At 50.9% G+C, this 18784-nt stretch overlaps 1 protein-coding gene across 1 annotated transcript in view; it reads right to left on the bottom strand.

The window, feature by feature from the left end:
- IGSF21 (immunoglobin superfamily member 21) overlaps window positions 1-18784 on the bottom strand; it is a 174327-nt gene that overhangs the window by 15956 nt on the left and 139587 nt on the right. Inside the window, exons 7-11 of the mRNA XM_032968436.2 lie at window positions 17299-17510; window positions 12689-12769; window positions 11818-11953; window positions 8549-8631; window positions 7200-7392 (exon numbers count right to left, since the gene is read on the bottom strand). Coding sequence (XP_032824327.2) covers window positions 7200-7392; window positions 8549-8631; window positions 11818-11953; window positions 12689-12769; window positions 17299-17510 — 705 coding nt within the window. The remainder of the gene's footprint in view (window positions 1-7199; window positions 7393-8548; window positions 8632-11817; window positions 11954-12688; window positions 12770-17298; window positions 17511-18784) is intronic.

Genomic DNA, 18784 nt, shown 5'->3' with positions numbered 1-18784 from the left:
TGTGTGTATGTCCGTGGTGAGTGAGTGTTGAGTAGTGAGCGTACACACACACCGAATATGATGAGGCGTGTATGTCTGTGGTGAGCGAGTGGTGAGCGGTGAGTGGTGAGCGGTGAGTGGTGAGCGTACACACACACGTGGAACATAATGAGGGGTGTGTGTATGTCTCTGGTGAGCGAGTGGTGAGCGGTGAGTGGTGAGCGTACACACACACGTGGAACATGATGAGGTGTGTGTGTATGTCTCTGGTGAGCGAGTGGTGAGCGGTGAGTGGTGAGCGTACACACACACATGTGGAACATGATGAGGTGTGTGTGTATGTCTCTGGTGAGCGAGTGGTGAGCGGTGAGTGGTGAGCGTACACACACACGTGGAACATGATGAGGTGTGTGTGTATGTCTCTGGTGAGCGAGTGGTGCAAGGCCGTAGCCATGGAGTCAACATTGGGGGGGGGGGACCAAATCTTCCAGGGGGTCTGGGGGTCCCAACCCAGAAAAATATCTACATTTGAAAACTACTCATTGTTTTTTTCGGAAAAGTCACGTATGTAGAGATACCATCAAATTATATTAAAATAAATCAATCACGACGTTTCGACCGCAACACAAGCGATCTTCATCAGGTGTAAAAAACAAATAGCGAGGGAGCATATAGGGCGACATCAACGCAACACATAGAGAGCGTTAAACTGCACGGAGGTAAATACAACAAGAAGATGAGAGACGAGAATTCAACAAACCTAAGGAAAATTTACGTGATGCAAAACCAGTCAGGCCAACAACACAGTTTAGACTTTAGACACTTGCCTGGCGGACCACGAATTTCAGAAGAGTGCTCAATTTCGTGTTTCTACATACGTGACTTTACCGAAAAAGAAACAATGAGTAATTTATGCAGTCACGAAAGCTTTAATTCTTTATTAACACACTTCTACGGGGAAGTTACCTTTACAGTCCTGTCCTAAACGTGTTGCACCCCTTGCTTTCTCCTACCCCTCCCCCCGGGGGCCTCTGCTGCCGTGCCACCTTGCTCTCTTCGGGCCCTCCCCCTCCACCACCTCTACTTCTTATTTAAGGCCTCTGTCTGTTCATCCCTCCGGCCCTTTTTATTTTTCCTTGCTTCTCTGTCCGTCTGTCCTCTCCTTGCCTCTTGGTGTCCCTGTATATGTATTTCTGCTGACTGTACCTCGTATTTGTTCACTCTGTCTATGCTGCTATGTTCAACCCAGAGGATGAACACGAAATTTAGCACTCTTCTGAAATTCGTGGTCTGCCAGGCAAGTGTCTGTGTTGTTGGCCTGACTGGTTTTGCATCACGTAATTTTTCCTTAGGTTTGTTGAATTCTCGTCTCTCATCTTCTTGTTGTATTTACCTCCGTGCAGTTTAACGCTCTCTATGTGTTGCGTTGGTGTCGCCCTGTATGCTCCCTCGCTATTTGTTTTTTACATCTGATGAAGATCGCTTGTGTTGCGGTCGAAACGTCGCGATTGATTTATTTCAATATAATTTTATGGTATTTCTACATACGTGACTTTACCGAAAAAACCAATGAGTAATTTATGCAGTCAGGAAAGCTTTAATTCTTTATTTTAAAACTGATTTCCTGCCTAAAATAGAAAAAAATCACTAACACATGGGATGGACTTTTTATGTATTTCTTTACAACAATGTCTAATAGTGTATATTGTATTACATTCCTCTGTTTTTACTTTTTTACCATTTCTTGTTTCATTGTATGTAATGACAGAGATTAGGGACGAATAAAGTACAACCACAATCATATAAACAGAAATCAATGCATTGATTTATATGAAGACAAGTCCAGATGTTGTGGCCAAGGTTTAGCAAATGGTTGTTTTTATTTACATCGCATAGCAATTATTGTTTTATAGCAATATATTGGGGGGGGACATTTTGAGCATATTTGAATATGGGGGGGGGATATGCCCCCCCCCAATATATATTATAATTACGGCCTTGGAGTGGTGTATGTCGGTAGTGAGTGGTGAGCGAGTGGTGAGTGGTGAGCGAGTGGTGAGTGTACACACACCGTATATGATGAGGCGTGTATATCTGTGGTGAGTGAGTGGTGAGCGAGTGGTGAGTGTACACACACACCGTATATGATGAGGCGTGTATGTGAGTATGTCTGTGGTGAGTGGTGAGCGAGTGGTGAGTGTACACACACACCGTATATGATGAGGCGTGTATGTCTGTGGTGAGTGAGTGGTGAGCAAATGGTGAGTGTACACACACACTGTACAGTGAGGGAAAAAAGTATTTCATCCCCTGCTGATTTTGTACGTTTGCCCACTGACAAAGAAATGATCAGTCTATAATTTTAATGGTAGGTTTATTTGAACAGTGAGAGACAGAATAACAACAACAAAATCAAGAAAAACGCACGTCAAAATTTGTATAAATTGATTTGCATTTTAATGAGGGAAATAAGTATTTGACCCCCTCTCAATCAAAAAGATTTCTGGCTCCCAGGTGTCTTTCATACAGGTAACGAGCTGAGATTAGGAGCACACTCTTAAAGGGAGTAATCCTAATCTCAGCTTGTTACCTGTATAAAAGACACCTGTCCACAGAAGCAATCAATCAATCAGCTCTCCAAGGATGTCAGGGACAAGATTGTAGACTTACACAAGGCTGGAATGGGCTACAAGACCATTGCCAAGCAGCTTGGTGAGAAGGTGACAACAGTTGGTGCGATTATTCGCAAATGGAAGAAACACAAAATAACTGTTAATCTCCCTCGGCCTCGGGCTCCATGCAAGATCTCACCTCGTGGAGTTGCAATGATCATGAGAACGGTGAGGAATCAGCCCAGAACTACACGGGAGGATCTTGTCAATAATCTCAAGGCAGCTGGGACCATAGTCACCAAGAGAACAATTGGTAACACACTACGCCGTGAAGGACTGAAATCCTGCAGCACCCGCAAGGTCCCCCTGCTCAAGAAAGCACATATACATGCCGGTCTGAAGTATGCCAATGAACATCTGAATGATTCAGAGGACAACTGGGTGAAAGTGTTGTGGTCAGATGAGACCAAAATGGAGCTCTTTGGCATCAACTCAACTCGCCGTGTTTGGAGGAGGAATGCTGCCTGTGACCCCAATAACACCATCCCCACCGTTAAACATGGAGGTGGAAACATTATGCTTTGGGGTGTTTTTCTGCTAAGGGGGCAGGACAACTTCATCGCATTAAAGGGACGATGGACGGGGCCATGTACCGTCAAATCTTGGGTGAGAACCTCTTTCCCTCAGCCAGGGCATTGAAAATGGTTCGTGGATGGGTATTCCAGCATGACAATGACCCAAAACACACGGCCAATGCAACAAAAATGAGTGGCTCAAGAAGAAGCACATTAAGGTCCTGGAGTGGCCTAGCCAGTCTCCAGACCTTAATCCCATAGAAAATCTGTGGAGGGAGCTGAAGGTTCGAGTTGCCAAACGTCAGCCTCGAAACCTTAATGACTTGGAGAAGATCTGCAAAGAGGAGTGGGACAAAATCCCTCCTGAGATGTGTGCAAACCTGGTGGCCAACTACAAGAAACGTCTGACTTCTATGATTGCCAACAAGGGTTTTGCCACCAAGTACTAAGTCATGTTTTGCAGATGGGTCAAATACTTATTTCCCTCATTAAAATGCCAATCAATTTATAACATTTTCGACATGCGTTTTTTCTGGATTTTGTTGTTGTTATTCTGTCTCTCACTGTTAAAATAAACCTACCATTAAAATTATAGACTGATCATTTCTTTGTCAGTGGGCAAACGTACAAAATCAGCAGGGGATCAAATACTTATTTCCCTCACTGTATATGATGAGGTGTGTATGTGAGTATGTCTGTGGTGAGTGAGTGGTGAGCGAGTGGTGAGTGTACACACACACACCGTATATGGTGATGCGTGTATGTCTGCGGTGAGTGAGTGGTGAGCGAGTGGTGAGTGTACACACACACCGTATATGATGAGGTGTGTATGTCTGTGATGAGTGAGTGGTGAGCGAGTGGTGAGTGTACACACACACCGTATATGATGAGGCGTGTATGTCTGCGGTGAGTGGTGAGCGAGTGGTGAGTGTACACACACACCATATATGGTGATGCGTGTGTGTCTGCCGTGAGTGAGTGGTGAGCGAGTGGTGAGTGTACACACACACCGCATATGATGAGGCGTGTATGTCTGCGGTGAGTGAGTGGTGAGCGAGTGGTGAGTGTACACACACACCGTATATGATGAGGCGTGTATGTCTCCGGTGAGTGAGTGGTGAGTGTACACGCACACCCTATATGATGAGGCGTGTATGTCTGCGGTGAGTGAGTGGTGAGTGTACACACACCGTATATGGTGATGCGTGTATGTCTGCGGTGAGTGAGTGGTGAGCGAGTGGTGAGTGTACACACACACCGTACAGTGAGGGAAAAAAGTATTTCATACCCTGCTGATTTTGTACGTTTGCCCACTGACAAAGAAATGATTAGTCTATAATTTTAATGGAAGGTTTATTTGAACAGTGAGAGACAGAATAATAACAAAAAAATGCAGAGAAACGCATGTCAAAAATGTTATAAATTGATTTGCATTTTAAGGAGGGAAATAAGTATTTAACCCCCCCTCTATCAGAAAGATTTCTGGCTCCCAGGTGTCTTTTATACAGGTAACGAGCTGAGATTAGGTGCACACTCTTAAAGGGAGTGATCCTAATCTCAGCTTGTTACCTATATAAAAGACACCTGTCCACAGAAGCAATCAATCAATCATATTCCAAACTCTCCACTATGGCAAAGACGAAAGAGCTCTCCAAGGATGTTAGGGACAAGATTGTAGACCTACACAAGGCTGGAATGGGCTACAAGACCATTGCCAAGCAGCTTGGTGAGAAGGTGACAACAGTTGGTGCGATTATTCGCAAATGGAAGAAACACAAAAGAACTGTCAATCTTCCTCGGCCTCGCGCTCCATGCAAGATCTCACCTCGTGGAGTTGCAATGATCATGAAAACGGTGAGGAATCAGCCCAGAACTACACGGGAGGATCTTGTCAATGATCTCAAGGCAGCTGGGACCATAGTCACCAAGAGAACAATTGGTAACACACTACGCCGTGAAGGACTGAAATCCTGCAGCGCCCGCAAGGTCCCCCTGCTCAAGAAAGCACATATACATGCCCGTCTGAAGTTTGCCAATGAACATCTGAATGATTCAGAGGACAACTGGGTGAAAGTGTTGTGGTCAGATGAGACCAAAATGGAGCTCTTTGGCATCAACTCAACTCGCCGCGTTTGGAGGAGAAGGAATGCTGCCTGTGACCCCAATAACACCATCCCCACCGTCAAACATGGAGGGGGAAACATTATGCTTTGGGGGTGTTTTTCTGCTAAGGGGGCAGGACAAATTCACCGCATCAAAAGGACGATGGACGGGGCCATGTACCGTCAAATCTTGGGTGAGAACCTCCTTCCCTCAGCCAGGGGATTGAAAATGGTTCGTGGATGGGTATTCCAGCATGACAATGACCCAAAACACACGGCCAATGCAACAAAGGAATGGCTCAAGAAGAAGCACATTAAGGTCCTGGAGTGGCCTAGCCAGTCTCCAGACCTTAATCCCATAGAAAATCTGTGGAGGGAGCTGAAGGTTCGAGTTGCCAAACGTCAGCCTCGAAACCTTAATGACTTGGAGAAGATCTGCAAAGAGGAGTGGGACAAAATCCCTCCTGAGATGTGTGCAAACCTGGTGGCCAACTACAAGAAACGTCTGACTTCTATGATTGCCAACAAGGGTTTTGCCACCAAGTACTAAGTCATGTTTTGCAGATGGGTCAAATACTTATTTCCCTCATTAAAATGCCAATAAATTTATAACATTTTTGACATGCGTTTTTCTGGATTTTGTTGTTGTTATTCTGTCTCTCACTGTTCAAATAAACCTACCATTAAAATTATAGACTGATCATTTCTTTGTCAGTGGGCAAACGTACAAAATTAGCAGGGGACCCTCACTGTATATGATGAGATGTGTATGTGAGTATGTCTGTGGTGAGTGAGTGGTGAGCGAGTGGTGAGTGTACACGCACCGTATATGATGAGGCGTGTATGTCTGTGGTGAGTGAGTGGTGAGCGAGTGGTGAGCGAGTGGTGAGTGTACACACACACCGCATATGATGAGGCGTGTATGTCTGCGGTGAGTGGTGAGTGAGTGGTGAGTGAGTGGTGAGCGAGTGGTGAGTGTACACACACACCGTATATGATGAAGCGTGTGTGTCTGTGGTGAGTGAGTGGTGAGTGAGTGGTGAGTGAGTGAGTGGTGAGTGAATGTGTGGTGAGTGAGTGGTGAGTGAGTGAGTGAGTGGTGAGTGAGTGAGTGGTGAGTGGTGAGTGAGTGGTGAGTGAGTGAGTGGTGAGTGGTGAGTGAGTGAGTGGTGAGTGAGTGGTGAGTGAGTGTTGAGTGAGTGGTGAGTGAGTGAGTGAATGGTGAGTGAGTGATGAGTGAGTGAGTGAGTGGTGAGTGAGTGAGTGGTGAGTGAGTGCTGAGTGAGTGAGTGGTGAGTGGTGAGTGAGTGGTGAGTGAGTGGTGAGTGAGTGGTGAGTAAGTGGTGAGTGAGTGGTGAGTAAGTGGTGAGTGAGTGGTGAGTGGTGAGTGAGTGGTGAGTGAGTGAGTGGTGAGTGGTGAGTGAGTGGTGAGTGAGTGGTGAGTGAGTGAGTGGTGAGTGAGTGGTGAGTGAGTGAGTGAGTGGTGAGTGGTGAGTGTACACACACACCGTAGATGATGAGGCGTGTGTGTCTGTGGTGAGTGGTGAGTGAGTGAGTGGTGAGTGAGTGGTGAGTGGTGAGTGAGTGGTGAGTGAGTGGTGAGTGAGTGAGTGTACACACACCGTAGATGATGAGGTGTGTGTGGATGTCGGTGGCCCCCAGGGCGTTCTGGGCCGAGCAGCGGAACATGGTGCCGTTGAGTGGTGAGTGAGTGGTGAGTGAGTGGTGAGTGGTGAGTGAGTGAGTGGTGAGTGGTGAGTGAGTGGTGAGTGAGTGGTGAGTGGTGAGTGAGTGAGTGGTGAGTGAGTGGTGAGTGAGTGGTGAGTGGTGAGTGAGTGAGTGGTGAGTGAGTGAGTGGTGAGTGAGTGTTGAGTGGTGAGTGAGTGGTGAGTGAGTGGTGAGTGAGTGGTGAGTGCTGAGTGTACACACACCGTAGATGATGAGGCGTGTGTGGATGTCGGTGGCCCCCAGGGCGTTCTGGGCCGAGCAGCGGAACATGGTGCCGTTGAGCGCTGCCCCCGCCTTGTCCAGCAGCAGCCGCGGCCCCTCGCTGTGCGGCCGCCCGTCAGGCAGGGGGCCCCCCACGCGCGTCCACCTGTACAGCGGCTCGGGGAACACCTCGCTCTGGGGGGGGGGGGGTACGGGGGGGGCACGGGGGTGGGGGGGGCACACGGGGAGGGGCGCCATGGGGGGTGGGTGTGGGGGGCCATCGAGAGTGGGAATACGGGGGGGTGGGCCATGAGGTGGGCCATGGGGAGGGGGGCACGGGGATGGAGGACACGGGGGGGGGGGGCACACGTGGGAGAGGGGGTACACGGGGGAGGGGGGGCCATGGGGGGAGGGGGTGATACAGGTCATAAAGGGACTGGAGCTAAATCACAGCGGTGTTTTAATATTTGAATCAGTCCTAGGCGTTCCCTAGGTCGAGTCAAGAGTTAAATGAGTACTGTGCTTTGGTGCGGTATGCAAACATCGGCACACGAGGAGACTAAACTACAGCGGAACTCTTGTTTTTATTTGACCATGTAAGGCCCCTTCAGCTATGCAGCTTTTTTTCAGAAGCAGCCTGGCTGCAAATGACAACTGAAGCAAGGGGCTCATCATCATCATCGTCATCATCATCATATGGACAATCATATCGGCCAAATTGAGGACCCGGAGCTAAATCCACGCGACAACGGGGAGGGAGAGAGAGAGAGAGACACCGCAAACTACAAATATACAGCAGGAGCAGCAGCAGGCGTCAGGGTTGGGAACGAACCCACGACATCCTGTATACCAGGCGAGGTAGTTAACATCTCATTGCCACCGTGATGATGATGAGAGAGAGAGACACCGCAAACTACAAATACACAGCAGCAGCAGCAGGTGTCAGGGTCGGGAACGAACCCACGACCTCCTGCCTACCAGGCGAGGTAGTTAACATCTCATAGCCACCGTTGGAGACAAAGGCGGCCGGGGCATGGTTGGTGGTCACACGATCGCCTCTTGCGCCTTCAGAGGTGCTCTCAAACGGCGCTTGCCCACAACAATTTGTTGGGGGCTGCTTGGGGGATGTTTGTGACGGGTGGGGGGGGCAAAATTTAAAACAGGCGACGTTCCGGGCAATGGCCCTTTTTCACGACACACAAACAGCGCCGTGATGGGATGGCAATCGGGCGAATCGTCGCCCGTTGCGTATTTATAGACCCCCCCCCACCCACGTCACCACGGAGAGGCGATGTGGACGAGCGTGCTGGACGTCGGCACGGGCGAGTGGTGAGAAGGGAGTGACGCTTACCTGGAAGTCGACGCTGAACCGCACCGTGTGTCCCACCAGCGGTCTCCGTGGGAGGATGTCGATCCGCAGGCCCTTGGGGGCGGCTGGAGGGAGACAACAACGGAGGGAACGCGGCCCCCACCACGTCGCACGCTCCACGCGGGTACGGTGTCGCTTAGTAACGGTGGGTGGGTGGGCAGGTGGGTGGGCAGGTGGGTGGGCAAGCGAGTGGGTGGGTGAGTGAGTGAGTGAGTGGGTGAGTGGGTGAGTGGGTGGGTGGGTGAGTGCGTGGGTGAGTGTGGTGGTTGAGCGAGTGGGCGGGTGAGTGGGTGGGTGGGTGAGTGGGTGGGTGGGCGGGTGAGTGGGTGAGTGAGCGGGTGAGTTAGTGGGTGAGTGGGTAAATGAGCGAGTGGGTGAGCGGATGGGTGAGCGGGTGGGTGAGCGGGTAAATGAGCGAGTGGGTGAGTGAGTGGGTGGGTGGGTGAGTGTAGTGCGTGAACGAGTGGGTGAGCAGGTGGGTGAGTAGGTGGGTGGGTGAGTGGGTGGGTGGGTGAGCGAGTGGGTGAGTCAGTGAGTGGGCGAGTGGGTGAGCGATTGGGTGGCTCAGCAAATGGGTGAGTGGGTGGGTGAATGAGCAGGTGGGTGAGTGAGTGGGTGGGTGGGCGGATGGGTGAGCGACTGGGTGGCTGGGCGAGTGGGTGTGTGAGTGGGTGAGTGGTTGAGTGAGTGGGTGGATGGGTGTGCGAGTAAGGTAGGTGAGCGAGTGGGTGGGTGGTTGAGTGAGTGTGTGAGTGGGTGGGTGAGCGAGTAGGGTGGGTGAGCGAGATTATGAGTGAGTCGGTGAGTTCAAATTGATTTTGTTCAACCGGGCGAGACCTCGGGAGACAGGATAGGAGTGTAATTTGTAATGGTGAGTGGGTGAGCGAGTGGGTGAGTGTGTGAGTGAATGTATGAGTGATTGGATGATTGGGTGGGTAATGATTCAGATGATGAGTGAGTGCAAACTCAGGACAGTAGCGATAAAAGCAATAACACAATGAATTGAAACCAGATGGAAAAAAAACCCATGTACAGGTACAACAACAAATAACAACTGCAATTCGCCATGAACCCGTCCAGTGGTCCAGACTGTTGTTATGATGTCATATAGGGCAGTCTGTGCACAAACGCCGCCCTCCCTCAGCATTTCGCTTGGGAGATCATCTCTGCCCGCTGCCTTTCCTGGTCTTAGACTCCGGATCGCCTTCAGTACTTCCTCAACAGATGGCACCTCAGCCAGCCACTCACAGGGGGTGACTTCTTCTAATATTTGAGGCACCGCAGCCTCAGCAGGGTCATCCTCACTTTGTGCCACGATGTTTTCCGGGTGAGGGATTTTCCCTCCCCCAGGACCTCACAGAAATGCTCAGCAAATCTGCGAACCTGTTCCTGGGGGTCAGAGATTGGGTCACCGTTTTTTCCCCTAATGATGGTAATAGGTGTGGCACTGCAGATTACTTTTTTGATGGAGTTAAATAGAGATTTGTGATCACGGGCCACTGAGGCAGACTCCATCTCCTCAGCAACCCGCGACCACCACCCATCCTTGCAGCGCCTAACGGCTCTCCGAACCTCCGAGCGAAGGCTGCGGTAAGCCTCCTCATTCTCTGACGTGGGATTCTGTAGCCGATGACAGTGGGCCTGTCGCTTTTTCTCAACCATCCTGAACACCTCCTCTGTCAGCCAGGGTCTCTGGGGAGGTCTGGACCGCGTACCCAAAGCAGCCATTGCAGCTGCATGAGTCACAGTCCTAAACCTCGCCCATTTACCCTCGACATCAAGAGGAGTCGGGGACGATGCCAATCCCAGCCGCAAGCGATGATGAAATTCTCGCTTGCAACTTTCATCAGATAACTGAGACTAGGCCACTTTAGGTTGGAATGGGGTCCTGGGTGTACACCCACCACCGGAATGGAAGAATGGCAGGCGCATCTTACAGATGACTAGTCGATGGTCAGAGGGCAGATCAGCTCCACGGTAGGTCCTGGTGGCAAGGACATGGGCTCGCATCCGCTGGTCCGTCACTATGTAGTCCAGCAGATGTTATTGCTTGGACCCGGCATGCATCCATGATGTTGTGTGGATGCGCCGATGCCGGAACAGCGTGTTGGTAATTACAAGCCCATGGGCTGCACAAAAATCTAGCAGCCTCCTACCGTTGTTATTGAGCTGATCTGGCCCATGCCCTCCAATCACTCCAGACCAGGTGCCAGTAACATGACCAACTCGGGCATTGAAGTCACCCAACATGATGACTCTATCCCGAAGGGCCACTTTAGCCAGCACCTGTGACAGGAGGTCATAGAAGGCATCTGACTCATCGGCTTTGCCTGCATCCCTCCACGGATGTTCATCTTCGGTGGGGCATAAAATGTCCCCACACACACACACGTGTACACACACACGTATACACACACACGTGTACACTGTGAGTGAGTAGCGCCTCTAAAAAAGCCGAAATGGCTCAACAGGGCCTGGTGTGGCCACCACCACGCCCGGTCGCCTTTGTCTCCCCCCTGCTGATGTTACTACACACTGCATAAACTACTTATTTAAGGCTGAGTCGACCTAGGGGAGTCCCAGGACCGTTTAAAATAATAGCCACACGTGGACATCCACAAATGTGCACGTGTGGTGTGTACAGACGCATACGTGTGTACACATAAGCATGTGTACACACGCATGGCCCTGCTGTCATTCCACACATAAGCATGTGTACACACGCATGGCCCTGCTGTCATTCCACACATAAGCATGTGTACACACGCATGGCCCTGCTGTCATTCCACTGCCGGACGAGGGCCTCCCCAGGGCAGTGTGGGGCGAGCAGCGTCAATCGACCATACTTCACCGTGCTGGGTCAGCGTAGGGCCGGTAAAGGCCGGGAGCTCGGTAACTTCCGGGAAATCGGAGCGCAGAAGTACAGCGCAACACACCGGACTCTGTTGCACTTGGCCTCTGCGGTCCCCGGCAGCGTAGCGCAGCGGCCTATAGCGCCTGGTAGGCACGCTGCGAGCACTGTCAGGGCGAAACCCAGCGGCAAGATCGTCCCAGGCGTTGCGCCGTACTTGTGCGGTCCCACGGCCACGCTCCCCCGCCGTCGCGGGCGACCGGCGCCATAAAATACGGTCGCTTGGCGCGCGTGTCACCACCACCCCCCCCCCTCCACTGGGCTCCCCCCCCCCACCGAACCCCCCCCCGCCGATTCCCCCTTCACCGTGCCCCCCCCCCCGCCCCCGCCGTGTCCTCACTCAGGGTGCGCTCGAGCTGCATGGCCATGGACAGCGCTGGGTGCTGAACCTCGCAGCTGAAGAGTGCGAGGTCGTCCAGCGTAGGGCTCAGCAGCCAGGTGAGGCGCGCACGCACCTCCACCGTGCCGTCGCTCACCTGCACGCTCACAAACACACCGCCGCTCTGTGACTACACCGTGACTACACCGTGACTACACTCATACTACACCTTGACTGTACCCATACTACATTGTGACTACACTCATACTACACCTTGACTGTACCCATACTACACCGTGACTACACCGTGACTACACTCATACTACACCTTGACTGTACCCATACTACACCGTGACTACACTCATACTACACCTTGACTGTACCCATACTACACCGTGACTACACTCATACTACACCTTGACTGTACCCATACTACACCGTGACTACACCAATACATAACGATAACTACACCATGTCTACATCGTGACTACTCATACTACACCGTGACTACACTGTGACTACACCTTGACTGTACCCATACTACACCGTGACTACACTTATACCACACCTTGACTGTACCCATATTACACCGTGACTATACCTTGACTACACTCATACTACACCTTGACTGTACCCATACTACACCGTGACTACACCCATACTAAATAATAACTACACCATGTCTACATCGTGACTACTCATACTGCGCCGTGACTACACCGTGACTACACCGTGACTACACACACAAAGCACCTCCACCTTGCTGCCGCTTACTTGCACAGCCACACGCACCACCACTCCGTGACTACACCGTGACTACACCGTGACTACACTCACTCTACACCGTGACTCGCGAGTGACGGGGGCGCGAGCGCGCGTCTGTGCAACTCACAGGAACCTCGCCCTGGTGCAGAAAGTACACCGGCTCCTCGTGCAGAGACACCACCAGGCGGGGCCGCGACCCCTTGGGAGTCTGGGTGGGGTCAGGAGTCAGGAGGGCGCGGGGGTCACAGGGGTCACAGAGTAAACATCGGCCAATCGGCTGCACGACGTGGTATGCACCCAAGGGGTCGCCGGCTCTCACCGAATGTTTCTCGGGTCGCCGGTTTGTACCGGCGTAGGCGGTACACAATCAGCAGCCACGGCCAGAGGGCTACTGGAGAGTGGCGTGCCGGGTGCGGAAACATTTTTCCAAGTCACTTGCCGAGAGAGACTCGGCTGAATTGATGGTTAGGACTAGTGTTAGGGTTAGGGTGTGGAGCCAGGATTTGGGCAATAACTATAATACTCTTTGGTTCTTTCGGTAAAGTCACGTAGGTATAAAATAAAATAAATCACGATGTTTCGATCGCAACACAAGCGGTCGTTCTCAGGCGGGAAAATTTGAAATCCAGCAGTGGAACTGCTGAACCAGCGAGAGAGCAGCTACAACAAGGCTGAGTAAGAGGACTACGTTGGGGTGTTTATGAGTGAGACGTTTCAGCCGATTGACGATCTTGAGTCGTTGTGGTTATTATCCACGTGGGGGGAGGAGGAAAGCGGAGGACCCGGAGACGACCCCACGCCTCGCGCGAGGGAGCAACACTCGATCCCACTGCCATCACTGCCGCCACCACCACCAACACCAACACCACCACTATCGCCACCATCACCACCGCCATCATCGCCACCGCCACCACCACCGCTACCATCACCACCACCACCACCATCACCACCACCACCGCCATCACCATCACCGCCATCATCGCCATCGCCACCAGCGCCACCACCATCACCACCCGGCTCTTTACGAGCACTGGAGGGGCTCTTGAAGTTTCCCTCGCGGACTCCCTTTCGCCACTGACTAGTTCGAGCGTGGAAACTGCAGGGCTGCGTCTTTACCACCTCATAACTAACACCTGGATTTAAAGCGGCTTCTCAAGCCGAGCTAGCTGAGGGTGCCAACAGCCATTATGAACCTCTCCGAAATAAAGAGAGAGCGAGAGGGAGACACGCGCACACACACAGACACCCACCCCTAGCCTCAGGCCTTTAACCTTCAAACCACAGAGCCGGCGTTTGTCAGCTCCTGGCCCGTCTTGCCGTTACGAGGCCACAAAACCTCCCGGCAACGTCTTTACAACGCGCGAGGAGTGACGCGCACACGCTGGCGGTTAACGCGCCGGGGGATTTACGGGCTGGGCTCCTCTAAATCTCCACCTCCCCCGCACCCCCCACCCCGCGCCGACGGCCCCCCCATGAACTCGGTCGCATCCCAGCCTCGTCTGTGCAACTTGACTTGAGAAATGTTAGACAAATACGAATTGGTGATCAGCGGAGAAATTACAATACTTATTTCATTACTCTTTGGTTCTTTCGGTAAAGTCACGTAGAAAGAAAATAAATTAAATAATAGCATACGACGTTTCGATTGCAACACAAGCAATCGTCATCAGGTAGAACTCAATTTCAGAGAGAGACAAAGCACAGACACGGAGGCACACAGACAGACACACAAGCAGAGAGAGAGACAACACAGAGACACACAGGGAGAGACACACACCATAGACACACAGAGACCCAATTCCTCTGTGTCGAGGCCTTAAATAAAGAGGGGGGGGGGGCAGAGAGAGAGGTGGGTCTGCTGGAGCAGAGAAATTAGAATGTGAATGAAAAACCCAACAAGACTGGTACATTTTAGAGAGAGTTGTGTGGAAATCCACCCCGAAGCGACCGAAGAAGAGAAAGAGCGAATGGACCTATAAGAGCCTGGTACATTTTAGAGAGAGAGAGAAATAGACAGTAAAACTAAATTAAGCATTTTTTTTTGGAAATGTAATGCAATGCAACACAGAGAGTCGGCTAACACACAGTTAACGCATAGCCTGGTTGATTACGATCTCCAAAGATTGCTATTTCATTATACACTATGTCCCACCCTCCCCTCTGCACTCCGCCTCCCCGCCGGGGCCCTCCCCCCCCCTCCCCCCCCTCCCCCGGTTTGTCTTTTAGTGTCAATCTGATTCCTAAATCATAGCACTCACAAAGAAGAGTGATTTTTTTCCATGCTATTTTTTATAGGATTTATTTGCCAAGCTGAGTCCCAGCGCCGACGACGGCGGCAGGCGGCGTTGCCGCTTGGCGCGGGGTCGTACGCCGTCGACATCACAAAGGCTCCCCCCCCGTGCCAGCGTCGTTGATCGCAATGGGACCTTTTTGCCAGTATCAAAAAAAGTCCCATTTTGTGGCTGCTCACCCTGAGCTATGAATGCCCTGATGGTGCATTCATTGTAATGTTGAACACGTAGGAGGCTTTTGCGATCAATATCATCCCTAAGAGAGGTTTTTTTTGGGTTGGATCACGTAAATATATAAATGTGTCGTTAAACCTGCCACCACTCGACACAGCCAATTAGTAAGGTCAGAACATTCCAGTTCGTTACTAGTACTACCAGTAACGAGCTGGCACTAGTAACAAAACAGAATTTCATGTTCTGTTTACGTGACAAACCTTAATAATTGGTTGCCGGGTGGTGGCGGGTTTAACGACACATTCATATTTATGCGATCTAACCCAGAAAAACCTGCATTGTCTTTGTACCGTTCGCCTTTTGGCGCTGTTCTCTGGTCTGACACTGGTGAGACTAGGCCCTAAAGAAGGCTGTTGTCTCTGGTGTAGGGTTATCAGTTTCAAAGACAATGCATATATAATTATCAGGGCGTGTTTGATTGCATGTTCACCACAAGTACTGTGTGTGTGGTGAATGCAGGAACTTGATGCCTTGCAAAAAGTTTCTATTTGGTGTTTGAACATCTTAACATTGCCAGAAAGAGTAACAAACCTATTCTTATTTTTTCATACGTCGTTCATCGTCACTACGCTTCTTCATCCCCGTTCCTGCGCTTCACGACACGGGGGTCCGTGCTCGTATGCTGCAGCGTGCTGGCGGACGAGCGGCAGGGCTCACGATGGCCGTGTCGAACCAATTCCAACGAAGAATCAAAGCTCTGATTGGCCTGCTTATCCCACTCTCTCTCTCTCTCTCAGGGGGTTCATAATGGCCCTGTCAGAGACACCGAACCAATTTCACGAAGGATGAAATCTCTCACTGGCCTGCGTGTCTCTCTTTCTCTCTCAGGGGGTTCATAATGGTCTTGTCGGAGACACCAAACCAATTCCACGAACAAACCTCTCACTGGCCTGCGTGTCTCTCTCTCTCTCTCTGTCTCAGGGGGCTCATAATGGCCGTGTCGGAGCCGGCGGGCCAGCAGTGCCGAGATATTTGTGCTGTTCAAGCCGCCTGACACGCCGAGCAAAAGAAACGGTCGTGTGGGGTCGAGAAGCGGGTCCACGATCGCTTCAGCTCCGACTCGCTCACTCAGCCGGAGCGCCACTCTCACCACCACGTCGAGCGGTGATCAAATCAGATTGTCGACGTTGACGCTTGAAACCGCATCAAGCGTCGTCAGTTCCAGACCCGAGAAGTCAGAAACCTCGCGAGCTGTGTATGCAACTTCTCGATTTGACTGTGAAAGTTGCCGTTCAATTTTATTCTTAAAAAGTTTTTTTTTATTCTACCAGGTAAGGCCCACTGGGCTGCAATGTATAACTCCTTTTTCAGAAGCGACCTGGCTATTACAAATGGATAGCTCAACGAAGTTCGCTTATCGTGTAGAAATGTATAGCGCCCAAATACTCTAAACGCGTGGCGTTGATTCTAAATGTGGAAGGAAAAGCCGGAGGACCCGGAGAAAAATCCACTCGACCACGGAGAGAGAGGGAAACCGCAAACTCCGAATATACAGAATACGCGTTGGTCTTTTGCGTCCAATATTATTAACATTGATAATCGTTTTTTCGCTTTGGCTCAGATCGCCACGCAAGTTAAATGTTGTGTTGTGCACCCCTCCTCCACCCAGACACAGCCAATTAACAAAGTAGCCACGTGATGAACAAAAGTGGCCCACATACTGCTGCTTCAGCGGCACCAGTACTGTTGCTGGAGAGCGATCCATACAAAATCTAACATTGGGGAGTGCGGCGCTTTTTGCCATCAGTTACAACCGGCACCATCAGGCAGTTTCCAGAATTGCAAAAATGTCCTTCAGTCGTTGGCTGTAAATCGGAGGTGCGATGCCATCAATGTGGCCCACACGGGAGCGGAGAGTGACAGGAAGCGATACCTAGGAGGTTAATGTACATATGCTGAAATTACTTGCCACCGTACGTAGCCAACCGTGCTTATGAATTAATGTGTTCACATCACTCAATATGCCATTGCTTCATTCGTAGTTATTCAGACTTCCCGATGATAACCGGAGTGTCCTAAAACAGTCGCCCAGCACGTGGCAAATAAAAACTACATTTGGCCGTGCCGTGTCGGTGGAGGGGGCCTCACGAACATGGACGTGGTCGCTTCGCGATGTTGGGCCTAACCCACGAACAGCGAATTTTCGAATCGTGACGCCGGCTAAAAGAAAAAAGAAGGGAAACTTTCCCTACTCCTCGCCCTACTCACCCACCTTCGCCTGCGACGCCGCCGCCACCACCCCCTGGGACTTGTGGGAGGGTTGCAGTGGCGGGGATAGGCCGGCCGCGGCCGCCCTATCCCCGTCCGCCTGGGGTCTGGACCCCGGGGCTCCCCTCGTTCCGGGACCCCGCGAGTGGGCGTGCGTCTCGCCGGGTCGGGATGTGGCCGGGTCCGGTTTGGTGTCGTCCGGGTCGATCCAGGAAGCTGCGAGGAGAATCAGAGAGAGACGGAGAGACGGAGAGAGAAGGAGAGAGCCAACGGGTACGGGGAGGGGGGGGGGCACAGTGAGCTGCAATGCGATCTGTCGCGGAAAAACGTACATGAAAGTCTCCAAAGGACTTGTTAGCAGCCCTAACCCTGATTATCCGTCACCGCGCGATTATCCAGCCTCCAACATTATCTGATGCTCCCATGGGCCGATCTGGCATTGTAATTCCGGTGATCGCCGGAAAACCACTCCAAAGGCTGTAACTAGTCCGGCGATCGGCACCATGTGCGTGACAAAAAAAAAATAGCTATGCTTGATTTCAGTTTTAAATATTATATACGGTACATTAAACACTGCATACAACTTAAACAATGAACTTACTACATGTACATACAGTGAGGGAAAAAAGTATTTGATCCCCTGGTGATTTTTTACGTTTGCCCACTGACAAAGAAATGATCCGCCTATAATTGTAATGGGAGGTTTATTTGAACAGTGAGAAACAGAATAACAACAACAAAAATCCAGAAAAACGCATGTCAAAAATATTATAAATTGATTTGCATTCTAATGAGGGAAATAACGAATAAAACAGGACATATACAATCCGATACAGCAAAAAGTGCTATAGTTATTAGTATTACTGTTGTTATTAGTTGTGTAAAATGTATATAGTGCAGCATTTTCATTATTTAAGTGGTCATATGTAGTGTTAAACGTACTGTATAGAATATTTGATACTCAAATCAAGCATAGTTACATTTTTTGTCACGCTACGTGATGCTGCCGATCGCCAGAACTGGGTTACAGGCTTTGGAGCGGTTTCGCCCAGGACCGCCGGATTATAATTAATCGATGATCGACTGCATGTTGAACTTCTTTTGCATGGTACGTGCCAAGCGAACACTAGCTTATACCCCTAACACGAGCCGAACTAACCAACCAAAAGTCCAGCTCTACCCAGACTTAGCTTACGAGCCATCCGGAACGGCAGCCCATCACATAACACTCATGTAGTAGGCAACCAGCAACTAATAGGTATAATAGTGATGATGATGATGTCAACTTAAAACGTGCACCGAACTCGCTACCTCTTTGAAGAGAGTGCGAGGCCAACTCAGACGGGCCAGGAACCAGGGACAAGCGGGAAGGCAGCAGCAGCCACGCGGTCAGCCTGTGCCAAAGTCCTGACCCCCCCCCCACCTCTCCTGTCACACCAAGCTCTGCGGTTCTCTATATATGAAGGTGTTGTCGACCAATTAATGAGAGG

The sequence above is a fragment of the Petromyzon marinus genome, chromosome 39 (genome assembly GCF_048934315.1).
Source record: "Petromyzon marinus isolate PM22_M1 ecotype Great Lakes invasive population chromosome 39, UKy_Petmar_22M1.pri1.0, whole genome shotgun sequence".
In the NCBI taxonomy this organism is placed as follows: Eukaryota; Metazoa; Chordata; class Hyperoartia; order Petromyzontiformes; family Petromyzontidae; genus Petromyzon; species Petromyzon marinus.
Note: the sequence above shows the minus strand (reverse complement) of the source record. Positions and strands in the feature narration are given on the sequence as shown.